At 41.5% G+C, this 19,329-nt stretch overlaps 1 protein-coding gene across 1 annotated transcript; it reads left to right on the top strand.

The window, feature by feature from the left end:
• The first annotated feature begins 2,261 nt into the window (after nt 1-2,261).
• LOC109929536 (zinc finger protein 608) lies at nt 2,262-18,168 on the top strand. The gene is made up of 7 exons (XM_048595285.1): nt 2,262-2,421; nt 5,049-7,545; nt 11,673-12,090; nt 12,846-13,018; nt 14,066-14,219; nt 15,426-15,507; nt 17,225-18,168. Exons 1-7 carry the CDS (start codon nt 2,288-2,290, stop codon nt 17,229-17,231), a joined length of 3,465 nt encoding a protein of 1,154 aa, XP_048451242.1. The 5' UTR covers nt 2,262-2,287; the 3' UTR covers nt 17,232-18,168.
• Nucleotides 18,169-19,329: the final 1,161 nt, after the last annotated feature.

The following is a 19,329-nucleotide window of genomic DNA, read 5'->3' as shown; positions in this document are numbered from 1 at the left end:
GTTTTCGGAAGGAAAAATATTTCTTTGCAGGTTCCCATTTGGGTTTGATTTTGAAACCCTGGAAACAGTATTGTTTAGATTATGGTGCTGCAGTGTTTTCTCCAAAGCACCCATCTCTTTACTAAAGCTTCTCTCTTTGTGTTCTCTGCTGCAAAGCTGAGGAGGAACCAATCAGCTTGCAGCACTCGCAACAGGAGCAAGCCAATGAAGTGGCACCTTTGGGTTGGCAACATGAAACCCTGAAGGGAAATGCTTAAACAAAGGCTTTCACTGCAGACAAATGTTAAGTGTCTTCACTGGTCTTTCGTCTTTCACGATTTTATTGCGGCAGCTCTGAAAGGACTTGCTTGTCCCTTTCTCTTCAAAATTCTGAAGCTTTTTTGAGGGGGTGGGGATTTTAATTATACGTTTGTATTCTGTTTTTTTTTCCATCCCCCACCCCTCCCTCTGTTGCCACAGCTGCACTGCTGCAGTCAGTTGTGACTGGAACTAGCAATCCCTGGGATGGGTCCAGGGAGAGAGACAAAACAAAAACCCTCTGGCGATACAAATGCATTAGTGTTGTAAATACTGTTGACATGTTCAAGAATTTAATGCAGCTGAGAGTTCTGCGATACCATAGCTAGTATTGTGAAAAGAGGGGAGAAAAAAAAGGCCGGGCTGTTTGAGAATGCCCTTATTTCACAGAATTTTTCAGATGGGAGTTCTTTTTTGTTTGGGGAGGGAGAGTTGTAGAAAAGTCGACTACAGTCACATTATTGTTTTGCTGTAGGACAGTGTATAGTAGACCTGTTTTCTCACCTAGTTAAATGTGCTAGAGTCACATGGAGATAAGAATAATGGTATGTTTAGGCTCTCCCCCCACAGTAGCATTTTGTCAGTTCTTTGGGGAATTAAATTGCAGGATTGTTCTGTTTACAGGCCCTTGGAGACCGAGCTGGGGAAGGCTGTTTCTTTCCATGTGACTGCAGTGTAAGATAGATGTTTTGTGGTTTTATTCAGTACGATTAAACTCTTGATAACTGAAGGTTATAAAGGTATACAGAGTCTAGTTTTGACGTCTGCTCCTAACAAAATACAGACTTTTAAGATAAAATTTAAAATATCTGTTTGTAATTGAATCTGAAAAAAAGGTAAAACCTTACAGTAGGAGTGAAATATGAATTAGTTTACATTTCCATACTGTATAAGGAGAAATGTGTTGTCAATGCTGAGATTTTTTTAAAAATGTATCCTGTACATGTGCAGATAAGAAAAAACTGGTGAGAAATCATTTGGTCCTTGACTTTTTTCCCATTTGGTTTTGAAGAGCTTCATCTCTCTACATTTGTTCATGAGAGGAGAAACCCACAGAGTTTTGAGAAATAAATCATATGAAATGATGATGTGTAGTTCTAATCGAGTAGATAAATAAAAACCCACAGTCAATGTTACTACTTGATGACGATTGTATTACACACCACAATTAAAAATGGCAGGAGGAGGACATAGGATTTATGTAAATTTAATCACCAGCAAACCAACATTGCATGTCGTTTAGGCAATGAAGGAAATCTAATTAATAGAAAAATAATTCCAGTGATGGACCTTATGTTGGGTGCCATTTAATTACTCTCCCAGAATTCTGTATAATAGTGCTCACAGCATTCAATATTAAATTCATAATTTGAACCGAGATTGATTTTGCATTGAGTAGTGGATAGTTGCAATTTGTGCAGAAGACAATTTTAAATCATTTTGCAACTGAGTTATTTGCATTGATTTTGTTTGAGAAGAAAAATAATGTTTTTTCTGGCAAACATTCAGATGGTGAAGGAAGGAAATGTGAATGAAATCTTTGGGGAGGTGTCTGATTGACTGATGTACATCTTTCTGTTGGGGAAAGGTTATGTCTTCATAACCCCTTTTTCTCCGAACACTGCCCACTTCATCTCTTTATTCACCCAGCACCAAAAAGCAAAAGTTCACAGATTGCTTATGGTCAGACAGCTTTTTAGTTCTGCAGAATGACTCAGTGTGTGCTGGCAGCTTGCCAAGCAAAAGCAATTACGTGTAATAACAGCAAAAATTAAGAGGTGAGTGTTGCCGTTTTACAGCAGGACGTGGCGAGAACCATTTCCTTCTGTCAGCCATATCTCGATTACACACTAAAAAAAACAATTTCCTGTCGGTCTTGACTTGAGGTCAGCAAAGCCAGAAAGAGGAAGAATGCAAAACCACAGCCATAGAAAACAAATGTGCCTTAAGTGCATGACTGAAAAAGGTAAAATGGACTTCCATTATAAAGATGTTGGATTTTTTTAAAAAACTTTTCACTTTCTCATCTCCTGCAGGTGTTCTAGTGGTAAATGTGACCTGGCGAAATAAAACATATGTCGGGACACTTCTGGACTGCACTAAACATGACTGGGCACCCCCACGGTAAGCCTGCTTTCAAGGTATTTGAAATCCTAATGCAAATCGAGATAATTGGAGAAGGATTTTAGACTTCTAAATGACACAGCCTGAAATTGCCCCAACTTTGAAGAGTTTTATCAGTGTCAATGCAGTTATTTTAATCAACCTGTTCGGGAATGAACCTGGGCCTTCTGCCCCAATTAGTTCTAATTTACTAAATGAAATAAAAATGTGTCCCTTACTCCTAGTTGGGTTGTAGCTTTTGTTTCTGTAATAAAGTATGACACCAAGCATGTGAAGGCATCGTGGTCGTGGGCCAAAAGGTTCAAGTCCAACGTCTGCTGGAAGTGTCTCACAACATTTTCGAACGGATTGATTAAAAATTCATTCCGAGCATGTATTCTGGAGATAAAAGAGACCATTCAACCCGTCTAGCTTGTTCTTACATGGAAAACTCTTGTTAGAAGTCGAATAAACAGTTTGTGAAAAATAGGGCATTGGTGTCTCATCTTTTAATAAAATCCTGTAAATGAACACAGGAACACATATTTCGTCTTGTGCATTTGTCTTTCATCTTGTCTTTCATATATAAAAACACAGGAGTGTTTCCAATTAATGTCTCTCACTTGAATACAATTAACACCCAATTGATATTCAATTAACACCTGAAACCACCCTATCACTCTGCTTTAATGGCTTTTTGAGTGATGCCCAGGGTTTGACCTTACTGCCCTACTTCGGAGATCTTTGGACTGAGAAATGCTTCCAGATATCAATTTTGAACTTGCATTTTCTTCGTTTGTGCTTTTGTCTCCCTGCTCTGCAATTTTGTTTTTTTTTTTTACTTTCAGTTGTGTTCAGGGCTTACCTTTTTCATCAACTTCGAAATTTAAATAGCCTTGTGTGTTTCAATTGAAGGTTGAATTCAAGCTTTTCTAAGTTTTCCACATGCTTTGTCCTTTGGAACTGGCTTTGTAATTCCTCAATTAATGACAAATCTGGGTGCCACATTCAGGGCACAATCTGACCATGATAATGTAAAGTTTAGCATAACAGCCTCAGAATCATACCTTTACCAATTTTGGACATATGGCTAAACATTCTTAGGGGGAGGCAATGGCCTAGTGGTATTATCGCTAGCCTGTTAATCCAGAGACCTAGGTAATGTTCTGGGAACCTGGGTTCAAATCCCACCACAACAGATGGTGGAATTTTAATTCAGCTGAAAAGAGAACAGAATTAAGAGTCTCATGATGACAATGGAAAAACCTATCTGGTTCACTAATGTCCTTTAGGGAAGGAAACTGCCATCCTTACCTGGTCTGGCCTACATGTGACTGCAGACCCACAGCAATGTGATTGATTCTTAACTGCCCTCTGGGCAATTAGGGATGGGCAATAAATGCAGACCTGACCAGTGACGTCCTCATCCCATGAATGAATAAAAAAAGTTCTATTTGTATTGTTATTTGTCTACAATTAATCCAAGGTTCAGTCTCTTCCTTAGCTGGTTCAGCTCCATTAATTCAGCATGTATGGCTGTCAGTTATATAGCAATAATGTTTATATTGTAAGGCAGTCCCAATGTTGAAATTAGCTAGACTCATTCGATGTAAGAACTTAACAGACAAAAGTGAAATCATTCATCTTTTTAGCCAAAGTTGACAAATTAAAAAAGCTAGACTGTAACCCACTACTACTCAATCTCCCTATCAGGATTTGATAGAAATCGGTGAGTCTTCAGGGAGCCCTTATATTTTAAAAAAAGTATTATTGCAAATGAATGGTCAAAAGAAGACATTTGCAATCTAATATATAATTATTGTCTGAAAGCATATCTGGCATCTTGCTGGCATTTCTCTTCTGAGCTTCTAAATTTCAACATCCTGTGGCTTACCAGAGACTGACCTGGACCAATCATAAAATCACTGTGACTACAAGAGCATGTTAAAAGTTGGACAGTCTGTAAATTGAGTAACTCACCTCCTGACTCCCCAAAGCCTGTGCACCACCTTCAAGGCAGCACTTTGATGGAATACTCCCCATTTACCTGGATGAATGCAGTTGCAACAACACTCAAAAAGATCAACGCCATCCAGGACAAAGCAGGCCACTGGATTGGCACCCCATTGAACACCTTAAGTGTGTGCTCCCACTACCAGCTATGCACAGTGGCAGCAGTGTGTACCATCTATAATTTGCACTGCAACAAGGCTCACCAAAGCTCCTTAGACAGCACCTTCCAAACCCACAAACCCTAGAAAGACGTGGGCAGCACATACAAGGGAACACCATTACTTGCAAGTTCTCCTCCAAGCCATACACCATCCTTATATGGAACTGCATCACTGTTCTTTCACAGTTACTAGATCAAAGTCCTGGAACTTGCTCCCTAACAGCACTGAAGGTGTGCCTACACCATGTGGACTGCAGCAGTTCAAGAAGGCAGCTCGCCACCATCTTCTCAGGATTTTGCAGCAGCAATAAATGCTGCTCAGGCTAGCTACACCCTCATCCCGTGAACAAATAAAAAAAAATTCAGCCAGCAGTCACTTTTCTGTTTCTTAGTGGTCCTCATTTACTTTTGACTGAGCTGCAAACGTTCACAATTCCGACTAATGCTAACTTGAAGTGTACTTTATGTTCCACAGGTTTTGTGAGTCACCCACAAGTGACTTTGAAATGCGAGCAAGCCGAGGTCGAGGGAAAAGGGCGCGGTCCGTGGCTAATGCTCCAATGAATGAAGCCAGTTTTACCGAGTCCAGGGGCATGCAGAGCAAGAACCGAGGTGGGGCGAATGGGAAAGGACGACGGGGAAGTCTTAACACGAGTGGACGTAGGACACCCCCCAACTGTACCATGGAGGATGTGAAAACGAGCCCTTCCCCCATTACCAAAAGGAAGAACAAGCCGCCCATGGACCTGGACCTCAACTCCAGCTCTGAGGACACCAAGTCCGGGAAGCGGGTCCGCACAAATTCAAGAAGCACTCCGACCACGCCACAGGGGAAGCCCGAAACTGCTTTTGTGGATCAAGGTTGCTCTTCTCCAGTGTTAATTGACTGTCCCCATCCAAACTGTAGTAAGAAATACAAGCACATTAATGGTTTGCGATACCACCAGGCTCACGCACATTTAGATCCTGAGAATAAATTGGAATTTGAGCCGGACATTGAAGACAAAATGTCAGACTGTGAAGAGGCTTTGAGTAACGTGGCAATTGGTGTTGAACCTGCTGAGCCAGGAAACGGCACGTTGCTTTCTGGGGGTGGATTAAGTTACGATCCGATGAAAGCTCCTCCGTCACCTATCACTAGCACCCCAGGGACACCAAAGGTCCGTAAAGACTTGGCTAATGCTGCTCAGAGCCCAATAGTCAACTCTAAATCTGGGAAGAATGCTAGTAAAAGGAAAGGTCTCAACAATGACCTCAATAATCTTCCTGTGATTTCTAATATGACTGCAGCTTTGGAGAGTTGCTCAGTTCCTGACGGTGGGTCTGCTTCAGAAATGCCCAAACTTGAAGTGGAAGGGGTGATAGACAAGAAAAACGTGGGTGACAAAGAAAAGGGAAAGAAGAGCAACAATGGAAAAGTGGATAAAACGTTATCAAAGCCTAAAACAACAAGACCGATTGCCCCTGCCCCTCCCCCACCACAGTTGATCGCTATTCCCACAGCCACATTCACAACCACCACTGCAGGAACAATACCAGGGCTACCCTCTCTGACTACGACAGTTGTCCAGGCAACACCAAAGAGCCCACCACTGAAACCTATTCAACCAAAGCCTACAATTATGGGAGAGCCTAGCGCGGTAAACCCAGCTCTGTCCTCCCTCAAGGATAAAAAGAAGAAAGAGAAGCGAAAGCTGAAAGACAAAGAAGGCAAAGAGACAGTAAGCCCCAAGATGGACTCTAAGCTCGGGAAACCTGAGGATTTAAAGGCTTCCGCGAAAGAGCTGACTGCACATTTTTTAAAAGAGCATCTCAATAAAAATGAAGTGCTTGTGAATGGTTTATGTGACTCTCAGGAGAGCAGAATGGCCAGCATAAAAGCCGAAGCTGATAAGGTTTACACATTCACAGACAATGCACCCAGCCCTTCTATTGGGAGTGCCTGTAGGCTGGACTGCAGCAGTCTGGTTAATGGACAATCTCCCATGACACCACTGCATGTTTTAACACAAAATGGTGGCGATGGGACCACTACCAAAACAAACAGCCCGGCTTACTCGGACATTTCTGACGCTGCTGATGATGGTGGCTCTGACAGCAGGTCAGAGGGCGCAAGGTCAAAGACTAATTCCCCCGCAGATACAATTTCCTCCAAGGAGACTATTGTAAAAACTCATTCCTCAGCCTCTTCTCAGCCAGCACAAAGTAAAGAGACTCATTCACCTTTTTACCATGGTTACGAACCTTACTATTCTCCTAATTACATGAACCCTAGTCAGGTCAGTAGTGCCGCGACTGGAAATCCTTCTTCAGCCCAGAGCACCAAAGTGAAAAAAGAGGCAGATGAAGAGACTGAGAAAAAGGATAAGGTGGAAGTTTTGGATGTTAAAAAAAGTGACACAAGTGCAGTAAATGCTCATGCTCAGCATCAATCTGTTATTACGCAGAGACATCCAGCACTTGCTCAGTCACTGTATTACGGACAATATGCATATGGCTTATGTTACGTTGACCAGAAGTCGATCATGACAAATCCTTCTTACAGGCAACATTATGAAAAGTTTTACGAGGAGCAGCGGTTTGCAGAGCAGAAACTGCAGCAGTTGAGTCGAGATAATGAAAGAAAAGGTGAAGGGCAGCAGAAGGATCTGGGAAAAGACGAATTAAAACAGAAAAATATTCCGACTGCTACAATCTCAAAAGCCCCTTCTACCCCCGAGCCAAACAAAAGTAGCGCAAAAGCTAAGGATTCCTTCTTGCTGTCAGATTCCTCAAAACCTGGTATCACTAGCAAAGCAGATGAGCTTGGGAAATCACACGTTCAGTCTGTGCAGCAGCAACAACTGACAATTGATGGGTTTAAAGCCAAGCAAATGGAGAATCACCAGCTCATCAAGGAGGCGGTGGAAATGAAATCTGTGATGGACTCTATGAAGCAGACAGGAGTGGACCCCACCATCCGCTTTAAACAGGTAAAACTTGAGTTTTTGTTGCTTGCCAGTGGCTAATGAAATTGAGGTCAGGGTGAATAATATTACAGCAAACTTTGTTTTAACCGACACCTTATGAACCGCACTGTTGATAAGCCGGCAAAAATGAGATACCTCAAATATCAGAAGTTTACTGTATTATCATGATGTCTGAGTAGTCAATTCAGGTGCGAGTAAAAGGCTGTCTGCTGCTAAGTTTTAGTTAAGTGACATATGCTGTAAGTAAAGTATAACAGTGATGTGTAAAGCCCCTGCTTTATGTTTCTATTATTTAATGTGTGGTTTTATATTGATTATGTGGACCTCTTGATCAACCAGAATATGTGACCAACTGGCACGTTCTTGGTCCCGTGGTGCCAGTTAATAAAAAGTTTGCTGTACATTTTATAATGTTTGTAAAATCCTTTTAACATGGAATTGATCCACAACACTTTACAGTGCAATAAGAGAAAGTAGGCGAAGGAACTGATGCCACACCACAATGCCAGGCTTAAAAGTTTGCAACAACAGTTTATAAATGTGGATAGTTATGTGAAGAAATGGGAGGAGTTTAAGGAGGGAATTCACAGCAGCTTAGGATGAAGAAGTCTGAAACCTTTGGCTCCAATGGTGGGATAAGGGGAAAGAAATAACTTACAATTTTAAACCCTGTTTTGTGCTGTTAACTCAGTTTACCTTTGATAGTGATGGAGCTACTACTATTGGGATCAGCACATCTCGCAATAGGGAAAACCCCTGGTTGCTGTACTGCACCCTCTGCTCAAAAAGCATCTTTTTTGGCAAATCAGGGCTATACTTATACATTTAATAGTAAGGTCCTGGGGAGTACTGCTGAACAAAGCTTTGATATCTCCCGTCTACTTCTAACACCATGGTTACAACATCACCTATCTCTCTGTCATTGGAAAGTTTGAATATCTCACTCAGTACTTAGGTAATTTAGGTTACAGGAGACTAGCTTGCAAATTCTCTACATTAACATTGCTGAAACTGGTTTCTTTACGTCAAGTGCAGAATTCTGATCCCACAAAAACATCAAATATTAACAGCCTTTAATGCTGACGGTTTAGTCCACAGCAGGGAGACGAGCATCAAATTATTTTCAGGAGTGCAGGTTCACAGTTCCTTGAAAGTGGAGTTGCAGGTAGATAGTGATAGTGAAGAAGGCATTTGGTACGCTTGCCCTTATTGGTCAGTGCATTGAGTATAGGAATTGGGAGGTCACATTGCGGCTGTACAGGATATTGGTTAGATCGCTTTTGGAATACTGTGTCCAATTCTAGTCTCCCTGCTACAGGAAGGGTGTTGTGAAACTTTATAAGGTTCAGAAAAGATTTACAAGAATGTTGCCAGGGCTGGAGAGTTTGAGTTATAGGGAGAGGCTGAATTGACTGGGGCTGTTTTCCCTGGAGGGTCAGAGGCTGACGGACGACCGTATAGGGGTTTATAAAATGATGAGGGGCATGGATAGGGTGAATAGCCAAGCTCTCTTCCCTGGAGTGGGGGAGTCCAAACCTAGAGTGCATAGGTTTAAGATGAGAGGAGAAAGATTTAAAAGGTACCTTAGGGTCAGCTTTTTCAGGCAGAGGGTGGTGTGAGTATGGAGTGAGCTGCCAACAAATGTTGGAGGCTGGGATAATTACAACATTTAAAAAGCATCTGGATGGACGTATGAATAGGAAGGATTTAGATAGTTATAGGTCAAATGCTGGCAAATGGGACTGGATTAATTAAGGATATCTGGTCAGCGTGGATGAGTTGGATCGAAGGGTCTGTTTTCGTGCTGTACTTCTCTATGACTCTGTGACTAATACCTGAAAATAATTTGGTGCTAATCTCCAATACTTCCAAGCTGTGGACTAAACCATCAGCATTAAAGGCTGTTAATATTTGATGTTTTTGTGGGATCAGAATCCTGCACTTGAAGTAAAGAAACCAGTTTCAGCAATGTTAATGTAGAGAGTTTGCAAGTTAGTCTCCTGTAACCTAAGTTAGCTAAGTACTGAGTGAGATATTCAAACTTTCCAATGACAGAGAGATAGGTGATGTTGTAACCATGGTGTTAGAAGCAGAGATATCAATAAGAGATACCAATAAATTGAACGGGCAGAGGTGTAGCAAATGGATTTCCATATCAACAAATATGGGGTCTTCCACACCGGAAGATTGAACAGAGTGTGGAAAGCTGGAAACAGTCAAGGTTCAAAGGGACATTGGGATCCATGTATGTAGTTCATTAAGATTCGGAACATTAATGGAATCATAAAGGTTAACGGAATGATGGTCTATATATCTAGAGAGACTAAAAAAAAAGGGGTGAAGTTTATGCCACAGCTTTGCAATCCTGGATTTGACCAAACCTGAAATATTGTGAACAGTCTTGTACCTTTCCTCAGGGCAGGATTTAATGTAGTTGGTGGGAAGGCCCAGTCAGGCACTTAACTGGCTGCAGAGGTCCTTTCCCAGGAGCAAAGATCCAGAAGTAGAAGGCCCACCCAGTCAGTTAATCTTCAGTGATCAGCAGCACACTATGGGGAGTTGGCTACTGCCAGTAATGCAGTCACCCACAATAAGTGAGGGACCAAAGCTACAGAGGAGTGATGGCAGGAAAGGCATCACAGGGTCAGGATTGTTGGGGAATAGGGCTTGGCTGCCAGGATGGAGGGCTGGCTCTCAGCAGTCCCTCTCTCCCCAAGGCTAGGCCTTTTAATCAGGCCTTTGAGTGTCTTTGAACGACAGTCCAGCTCCCGAATCCTGCTCAGTCTTCTCCTGTGGTGAGTCCCCTTCTGCTACTGGGTGACTACCAGCAATAGTGAGATGAGGCCTGTAAGTGAGCATTATGAGAACGTTAAGTCATGATTTCACCAAGTATTCAAGATACTAAGGGGAACAAATGGGATAGATTGAAAGTATTTCCATTGGTTACGAGGGTCTAAGACTGGAGGACATCATGTAAAGGTTAGCCAGATCTTTCAGGAGTGAACATATGAGCACAAGATATAAGAGCAGGAGGAGGCCATTCATCCCCTCAAGCCTGCCCCACATCCTATAAAACTGTGGCTGACTTGTCCCAGGCCTCAACTTCTTAATATTTAAAAAAATCTCAGTTTCTCTTTAAATATTTTTGGTGATCTAGCTTCAACAACTGTCCAGGGTAGAAAATTCCAGACACTCTTTACCCTCTGGGTGAAGAAATTCTTTTGCATCTAAGGTGGCTAACAGTTCTACACAGATTCTCTTCGAAAAATGCTAATTACTAACTGATAGGTTTTTGTTATGTTTAGTGATATGGATAAATGGGTATATGGAATGAGATTAGCCATGATCGCTTTGAACGGTGGAACAAACTCAGTGAGATATCCAGCCTGTTTTCCTCCACTGTATCCTAGAATGAATCAGCAAGTTGATTTGCGATAAATCTTCCTCGATAGTCAATTTGTTGTTATTATGAGTGACAAATTAATTTGTTCCATGTTTAAAGCATACTGGTTATACCCTGCCATTCATTTTCGAGTGTAAACCAACCTTTGCTTTGAATTGATTACTGATAAAGATTGAACCACCCTTTCGGTGTTAAAGAACATGTCCAAATCTTTCAGTTGCACTTTAGTGTCATGTGTTTCAAGATATCTGCAGAAAGTTTATAGGTTGTTCATATTAAATTGTACCCAAGGACCTTTAAGTATTCGTTGAGCAGAGGAGCTAGTTATTATGACTGTAATTGGACTCTCCTTGATTCTAATCTGCATAGAAGAAAGAAATATAATTAGAAAAACATTTCTTAGATTCCATTCTTCATGGAGAGCTTTGAGCGATTAGTTTTAAGTACATCCCAGGTAATTCCTATGAAGTGCAGAGTCCTTTATGCACAATGGATAAAGCTTGATTGCTATATATTTAGCAATGAAAGTGAACATGGCATAATTGCAAGACAGTTATATCAAAACAGAGATAGTAGGAACTGCAGATGCTGGAGTTATATCAAAAGGTCAGTTTAATATATAAAAGTGCATGTGTGTGTGAGGTAATATCACAAGAGTTTTACAGCACAAGTTTAGCGAGGTGATGGAATGTGAAATCTAGGTGACATGTTCTATGATTATACACAGGAACCAGATACCCGGGCATGGCACCATTATGTTTACCAGCCAAAGTACATGGAACAGCAAAAAATGGATGATTTTGAACGAGAGAAAAAGCAGAAAGAAGACAGTCCAATTAAGGCATCCAGCAAAGAGGGAAATGTATCTAATATTCCTACGGGAGTAACTAACATAAAAGAGGAGCCAAAAGATGCCAAACGGGCTGAATCGCAGTCTCTCTCACTGGAGGAACATAAAAATAAAACTGATGATCGTAAGACTCCTGTCATTGCAAAGGAGTCTCGAGGAGCTCGTGTTGCTGTCTCATCACCAATGAATCAGCATCAATCTTACATTCAATACCTGCATGCTTATAATCCTTATTCACAAATGTATGACCCAGCTTATCGAGCAGTGTCTCCGGTGCTAATGCATAGCTACCCAGGTAGGTCACTCTAGTGTGAGTGTGTGTGTTTGTCATATGTGTGTGTGTGTGTCGTGTGTGTGTGTGTGTTTGAAGTGTGTATGTTTGTCGTGTGTATTGTGTGTGTGTTTATCGTGTGTATTGTGTGTGTGTTTGGTGTGGGTGTGTTGTGTGTGTGAGTGTTTGTCGTGTGTGTTTGTCATGTGTGTGTGTGTGTTTGTTGTGTGTTTGGTGTGTGTGTGTTTGTCGTGTGTGTGTTGTGTGTGTGTTTGTTGTGTGTTTGGTGTTGTGTGTGTTTGTCGTGTGTTTGTCATGTGTGTTTGTCATGTGTTGTGTGTGTGTTTGTCGTGTGTTGTGTGTGTGTTTGGTGTGTGTGTGTGTTTGTCATCTGCATGTATGCGTGTGTGTGTCGTGTGTGTTTGTCGCGTGTGTGAAAATCTGAAAAGAGAAACTCAGCACAGAGCCTTGAGAAACTAGCAGGTCCAGCAGCATCTGTGGAGAGAGAAACGGAGTTAAAGTTTTGAAACTTTATAGTCATAATAGACTCAGGGTTAACTCTGTTTCTGTCTCCACAGATGCTGCCAGACCCTGCTGGATCAGCCATGATTTCAGTGCATACTGGAGCTGACTCAGGGGCTGAATGTTGAATTCTGCCTCTGTGTCATACGCTCGCAAACATGATTTGTGGCATGAAATCTTGATTCTGCTAACATTCAAAACAGGAGGCTCTTTGAAACTTAAGAAGGACTTGAACTATTTTGTGTATCAATCCACAGGGGCATACCTCTCTCCCGGCTTTCACTACCCTGTCTATGGGAAGATGTCCAGCCGAGAGGAAACGGAGAAATCAAGCACAAGCCCCAATGTAAACACTAAACCAGCAGCTGAATCCAAGGCTCTCGACCTGCTTCAGCAGCATGCCAATCAGTATCGCACCAAGTCTCCTGGGGTGAGTAGGGTGACCGAAAGTCTGTCAAAATTGTTCAAGCTTGGCAATATGCACAGGGCACCATTTAAAAATTCTGTGGTGCAATAAACTTGGATATAAAACTAGTCATTTATGATTTTCTTTGACAACATGTCCTGCTTGATGTACCACATTTTGTAAGAACATGAAGATAAATATATCCAAGGAGAGCATGTGAAATAAAGTGTCAAACTTTCAGGGTGTCAATTTGTCATGGGTGGCACGGTGCTCAGTGGTTAGCACTGCTGCCTCACAATGCCAGGGACCTGCGTTCGATTCCACCCTCGGGTGACTGTCTGTGTAGAGTTTGCGCATTCTCCCTGTGTCTGCATGCTCTGGTTTCCTCCCACAGTCCAAAGATGTGCAGGGTAGGTGGATTGGCCATGCTAAATTGCCCATAGTTTTTAGGGGTGTGTAGATTAGGTGGGTTATGGGGAATGGGTCTGGGTGGGTCTAAGGGTCGGTGTGAACTTGTTGGGCCAAAGAGCTTGTTTCCACTCTGTAGGGATTCTATGATCTATGATCAAACAGTCACGATAAATTGGTTGATCTTCATGTCTTTAATTTGTTTTGGGAATATTTTCTAAAGCCACAACTTTTGGCCACTGCAAGTCGATGAGTATATTTTCAAACCTTGAAGAAATGTCCATATTGGCATATAACTGAGCTCCAGATTGATCGGTTTTCCTGGAGACATTGCTGTTTCAGGTTTTAGCCTTGTTAAGAGATTTTGAAATATCAGGATCTTTTACCTACCTTTACTCAGTAAATCACAGTAAATCATAGATGGATGCCTCCCTTTATTTTTTATGATGTTAGTAAGAGAGAAAAAATGGTTTTCTGGTTCCCTTTCAAGTTTGTTCTTGCTTTATTGGCATGCGTGCAGAATGTTAAGTTGTGAGACTTAATTAATATGTACAAGCTAAATATTTGGTGCGATGAGTCGGAGATGGTAATTTATATTGTAATTAGCCTGACTCTGCAGAACTGTTTTTGTTTGTGAAACGTTGCAATTTTTTTCTTCTGTAGCCTGCCGAAAAAGCTGCACCTGAACGTGAAAGAGAAGCTGAGCGAGAGAGAGAACGCCATTCACCTTTTGCACAGCGGCATGTGCACACCCATCACCACACGCATGTTGGAATGGGTTACCCTCTAATACCAGGCCAATATGACCCATATCAAGGTACCAATCTGACTGAGCCATTTTTTTTTTCATTTTGTTGAAGTTTACTATTTCGTCATAATGGCTGAAGCATTTTTATTGTTGCGTTTTTCACTGTCCATTTTGTATTGATCCCCTATTGGTTTTTCAGTTACAATGATAATAAAAAATATCATTAACATCTACTCTTCCAACAATTAAATCCCTAAATTTGGTCCCTAAATGCACCAAGTTTCTGATCTCAGTTGTCCTTTTATTCTGAGGCACAAAGGAGGGGAAGGGCATTGTGTCCTACAGCTCTTAGCAAACATCCAAATTGCATATTGGTATTTTATCTCTGGGATATTCAATGGTTTAAATTTCAGGTGAGCCGAACTATGACTTTTAAAATAAAGTCTTGCTCTACTTTAGATTCAGCTGTGACTTCAAATTAATTCAAAAGGTGTCATTCTCGCTGTCTATTTAGAACACTTCTGCACCTCGTAGCTGAGCCACATGGATGTTGGCCCAGGTTTGATTCCTCATCCGTGCTGAGTTAGCAGTACGTGGCCAATGTAACAGTTCGCATGCCACAATTAGACTCAAGTCCCCTGGCTTATATCGAGAAAATTCAACCCTATCCTCAAAATGCAACCCATGCTCAAATAAGACACGCTTGCTGAAGAGCAAACTGGAATGTGACCTGGATATCTTCTGCAACTAAATGGGTTGCTGACTTTCACTGCCTAAGCTAATAATAGTGGCATGGTACAAAGAATCGAACCAGTAAAAATGATAAAGTACTCCAGAAAGGAGTCACCCTGTTCCAGGGTTGAGATGTGGGGGAGAAATTGATGTGATAATCCATGAGAAAAGAGCAACAATGTAACTTGGTACCGGTGTAACATCACAATCTGAAGCATGCTTGTTGAAGGTATATTCTCCCAATGCATGTGGCTGATTTGAAGCCTCATTTGCCAACAACAAATGTGCCCTCACGGTATTTCTGTGCTGGAAAAGTGAGAAATGTGTCTCTCAGAGAACACAAGCTCAGAGCTGCCATGCTTCTTAGCATTCAGATAGTGTAATTAAAAGTAGTGGTTTAGTCTAGTAAATCATCAGTCAGACGGCATTTTTTTTGTTTTCAATGTTACAGGTCTTGTCAGTTCCAGCTGCATTATTTGGTATGTGTTTGCTACATGTTCTACTAACTCTAAATGTTGGCTCTGCTTGCATTAACTCCTTTAGGGCTGGCATCGGCTGCCATCGTTGCCGGTCAGCAGGTGGCCGCGCAGGCTTCTGCATCCGCCATTTTCCCTGCTCAGAGAAGGTGAGGCGTATATTTTTAAAAAAGAAGTCTTTGCACGTGAAATGACGGTGTAGAAGCGTCTTGATGCAGCAGATATCGGTGTCAGTTGTCCATGTCCTCCCATCGCCTTCCAGACAGCTGTCAGCTGAAGTTTGTGGGCACAGGGCCCTGCACTTGAAACACGTGTTAGCACATTCAAATATCTAATTCGGGGCCCAGCAACTATTTCAGGCCTCCTTAAGGATATCATATTTACTCGTGACCTAATCAACATTCCTCAAAGGGACTGAGGGTGGCCAACAACAAGAAAAACCCCAAGGAAAGAAATGTTGACCTTACTCTAAGTTTTCTACACTTCCGTAGATAGGATCCAGGGAAGTGGGGCTGTCTCAAAACGTCACTGACTCCAGGCTAAATCATTCTTGATGGCTCTTTCTTTCTCAACATAACAGTTTTATCTCCTCCTCATTCCTCTCAATTGCCTGGCACTACCAACCCCATGTATCTATAATTTAAAACCAGACTCACTTGTTTAACATGAATTTAAACAGGATCCAAGGACCAATGTGTCTTGAGCATACCCTTTCCAGTGCAGTTCCTTTTGACAGGTTCGTGGGCTGGTTCTATCTAATTTCATAATAACTACATGAGAGGTCAGTGGAAGACTGAAAGTTTAATGGAGTATTATTTCATTGTTGCTCAAATGCACACATATTTTGGCACTCAGCTACTTAGAGTAAAATAATTCCACGTCAAGTAGGCCATGGGGTCATGAGTGTGCTCCACTTGAGCTAAACGTCCGTGACTTGTGAAGGGAAAGATGTCACCCAAATCCTGTTTAACCCACAAAGACCATTCCTGGAAAATGTGGATCGATGCACGTTGATTGAGGTAGAATTGTGCTTTCTGATTTCACTTCATCTTCAGATGTTCATAAGTGAAAAACAATCAGTTATTAGGATATCAGAGAGAGGGGCCAGTTTCCTTGGAACTGTGTCTGAGTACAAGTTTTCAACAAAGTTAAGGAAGGAGAAATAGGTATTTAGCTTCTATTATGTAAATTGATTCTTCCACAAGAAAAAGGATTTTACTTAAATATTCTCAAACTTGATACTGCAAGAAGCACCTTACACTTTAAGAACTCCTTTATCAATGTTCTTACCCCTTCATGTCTTTCTTTAACACGTGGACATCAAATCCTAAACAAAAACAGAAATTGCTGGAGAACGGGGTCTGATGAAGGGTCACAGGACCCAAAACATTAACTCGGCTTTCTCTCCACAGATGCTGCCAGGCCGGCTGAGTTCCTCCAGCAACTTTTGTTTTTTGGCTCAGATTTCCAGCAGCTGCAGTTCTTGATTTTATTTTATGACACCAGATCTTTGCTGAAGTATGGTTCCTTGACCTGAAAGAGCCCTCCACTATCCTGGCCAAGTGGCCATTATTCACTTGTGAACATGGATAGGGCAACTAAACCAAAGCTGAACCTAACCCTGACCTCATGCAATGTCCACACGTTGTTCACTCAGAACCAGCATTCCTGGGTGACTCTTTCCTTCTTAACCCAGGAATAGTGAAGCTGAATGTGGCACCTCTGTGGCTGCTTTGGTCAAGAATAGCTAGTGGCTTGAAATCAAATTGCGACCTAGAATTCTCATACTTTGTGTAGATTTATTACTTACTGAATTAACAGGCTCACCTATCCCATTCTGACATCTTGTTTTGTTTTTTCCTGCAGGGAATGATGGCATCATGAGTGTATATTGAATCATAGTCATGTGACTGGATCACATGAAGAAAAGGTTTATACAGACATCAGTTCCATGGTGTTGATTTCAAATGCCTTGATGTCAGGCGAAACCAGTCATTTCATATTTGTAAATTGCAAATTTTATAACTGAGTTACAAATGTTGCTGTAATTAAACTTTTGTTTAAATATATTCTTTTTGGTTTTTTTTTGTATTGGTAACCAGGCTCACAAATGCAGGGTCAGTTATTGTTGGCAGTTGTCACTGTACTTTACGGTTTCCTGAAAATGTTAGCAACAAAAAAGATGACAATTGCTTGGTTTTGTAGAGCATACTGTTCTGGGTAGGTGTTCCTTTGAACTGGTTGTGGCATTTAGACCCTCAGAGAGGCTAATTGTGACAGTAACACTTTGGTACAGTGTTTACGTGTACTTGGTGACCCCTTGAAAACACTTAGACACTATTTAAATGCGTCTGTGTGCTAACTGTATTCACATGTCCACTGCATTGTTGTTTATTGTGAAGGTTTTACATGCAGAGGGCTCTGAGGGTTATAAGAATGCCCATTGTGATTGTGTGTGCGCGCGCGTGTGTGTGAGTGTATATAATGTACAGGTTTGAAATGGAAAATAATGAGCATCTGTGAATATAAAATGTCTTTATGATATTGAATGGCTGATTACCCCATAGCCTACATAATCTCTTCCACCCGCCCATACAAGAAGACATCTGTGATTGTTTATTACTTGAACTAGTTCAGCAGTTTTAAATGTTTACAATTATCCAGATTTAGGAAGAACTTGCGCAGTTGCCTGGTTACTTGTTTTATGCTGTAATCTAGTTTATTTTATGTAAAGTGTATATTGAATGCTTTCATTTTTTATACTTGCCTTAAATAATTCGGCAATCAGAATAAAAAAAAATGTTTTTGTATTTGTGTTGTTGAGTCTTTTTTTTATTGTGCTCTATAGTTGCAGCTGCTTTTCCCTTCTCAGTAGGAATTGTTCTTGTTGTTGGCTTTTGCTGTTGCCCTTACACAGCAGCAAAATGATGCCTGCTCTTTCTCTCTGCACTTGCAGCTGAACTAACCCAGTAGGTGCTCAGTTTGCAGCATTTAAACAACACTGTTGTAAGGCAACTCGCTGTAGACATTCCAGTGTCACCAGTGTGAGAGCAGATTGGTCAGCAGCACCATGACAATTTCCCCGTCACGTCACTATTGTCTTGTCATCTAGAAGTGGAACCCTAGGCCTTGCTTGCATCGCCTGAGGTGAATATCATATTTGTGGGTGAAGGGACTGAAAATTGGACCAAATCAAGACCCATGTGAGGGGGTTGTCAGTTCTATGCCATGGAAACAAGCAATGTTGAGCTGGTGTCATTATAAAAAATAAGTTATAGGGCAGGATTTTCTGTCCCTTAAACAGTGTAAGCAACGGGAAGAAATGTAGAAAGTATGGCAAAAATGAAAATATCAGAGTCTCAATGTTGAGAAAAAAATTTCCAATATTACCCTTAAGGTTAAATGGCTAATAAGTGGCACCAACCTTATTTCCATGCATCATCATCTCATCATTGGCTAAACTCACCTCACTTCTGTGCAAATTCCAATTCTCTCCTCTCCAAAGAGATGCAGCCAATTCACAGCACAAAAGTCAGAGTTGGCAGTAACTCCTTGTATGTTTCTTCGAGGCCTTCATTCACGAGATCCCTGCATGCCTCATGGGCACACTCTTCTCTGCATTTTGACCACACTACTCAACATCAGCAAGTCACCACCTTCACCACATAGTCATCAAACTGACTCACACACACACCACTTCAGGACTTCACTTTGGAGGTTAGGTGACACCTATGAATTACATGCTGCTGTCAGGTCGCTTCACACACAGGTGGGGGACATTTATTTCACGTATCTCACTCAGTTTGCACTTACTCAGAGGCTGTGACCCTCATGCATGAGGAGAGGGGCAGCTTGGCACATTTCAGAGCATTGTGCAGCCAAGAAGGCAGACATGTTGCTGTATGGCCAGGTCTGAAAATCAAAATGGAGCAGCCCTTTTGTAGTGTCAAGGGGGACTTCAAACAGTTAGA

The sequence above is a fragment of the Rhincodon typus genome, chromosome 3 (genome assembly GCF_021869965.1).
Source record: "Rhincodon typus isolate 14 chromosome 3, sRhiTyp1.1, whole genome shotgun sequence".
Taxonomy (NCBI): Eukaryota; Metazoa; Chordata; class Chondrichthyes; order Orectolobiformes; family Rhincodontidae; genus Rhincodon; species Rhincodon typus.
Note: the sequence above shows the minus strand (reverse complement) of the source record. Positions and strands in the feature narration are given on the sequence as shown.

Bases quoted from the DNA above. Each gene is read 5' to 3' on its own strand.
- LOC109929536 (XM_048595285.1), top strand. From the start codon at position 2,288: ATGTTGGATTTTTTTAAAAAACTTTTCACTTTCTCATCTCCTGCAGGT. The intron at 12,091-12,845 runs GTAGGTCACTCT...ATCAATCCACAG, and splicing joins GCTAATGCATAGCTACCCAG to GGGCATACCTCTCTCCCGGC. The intron at 14,220-15,425 runs GTACCAATCTGA...TAACTCCTTTAG, and splicing joins CCAATATGACCCATATCAAG to GGCTGGCATCGGCTGCCATC.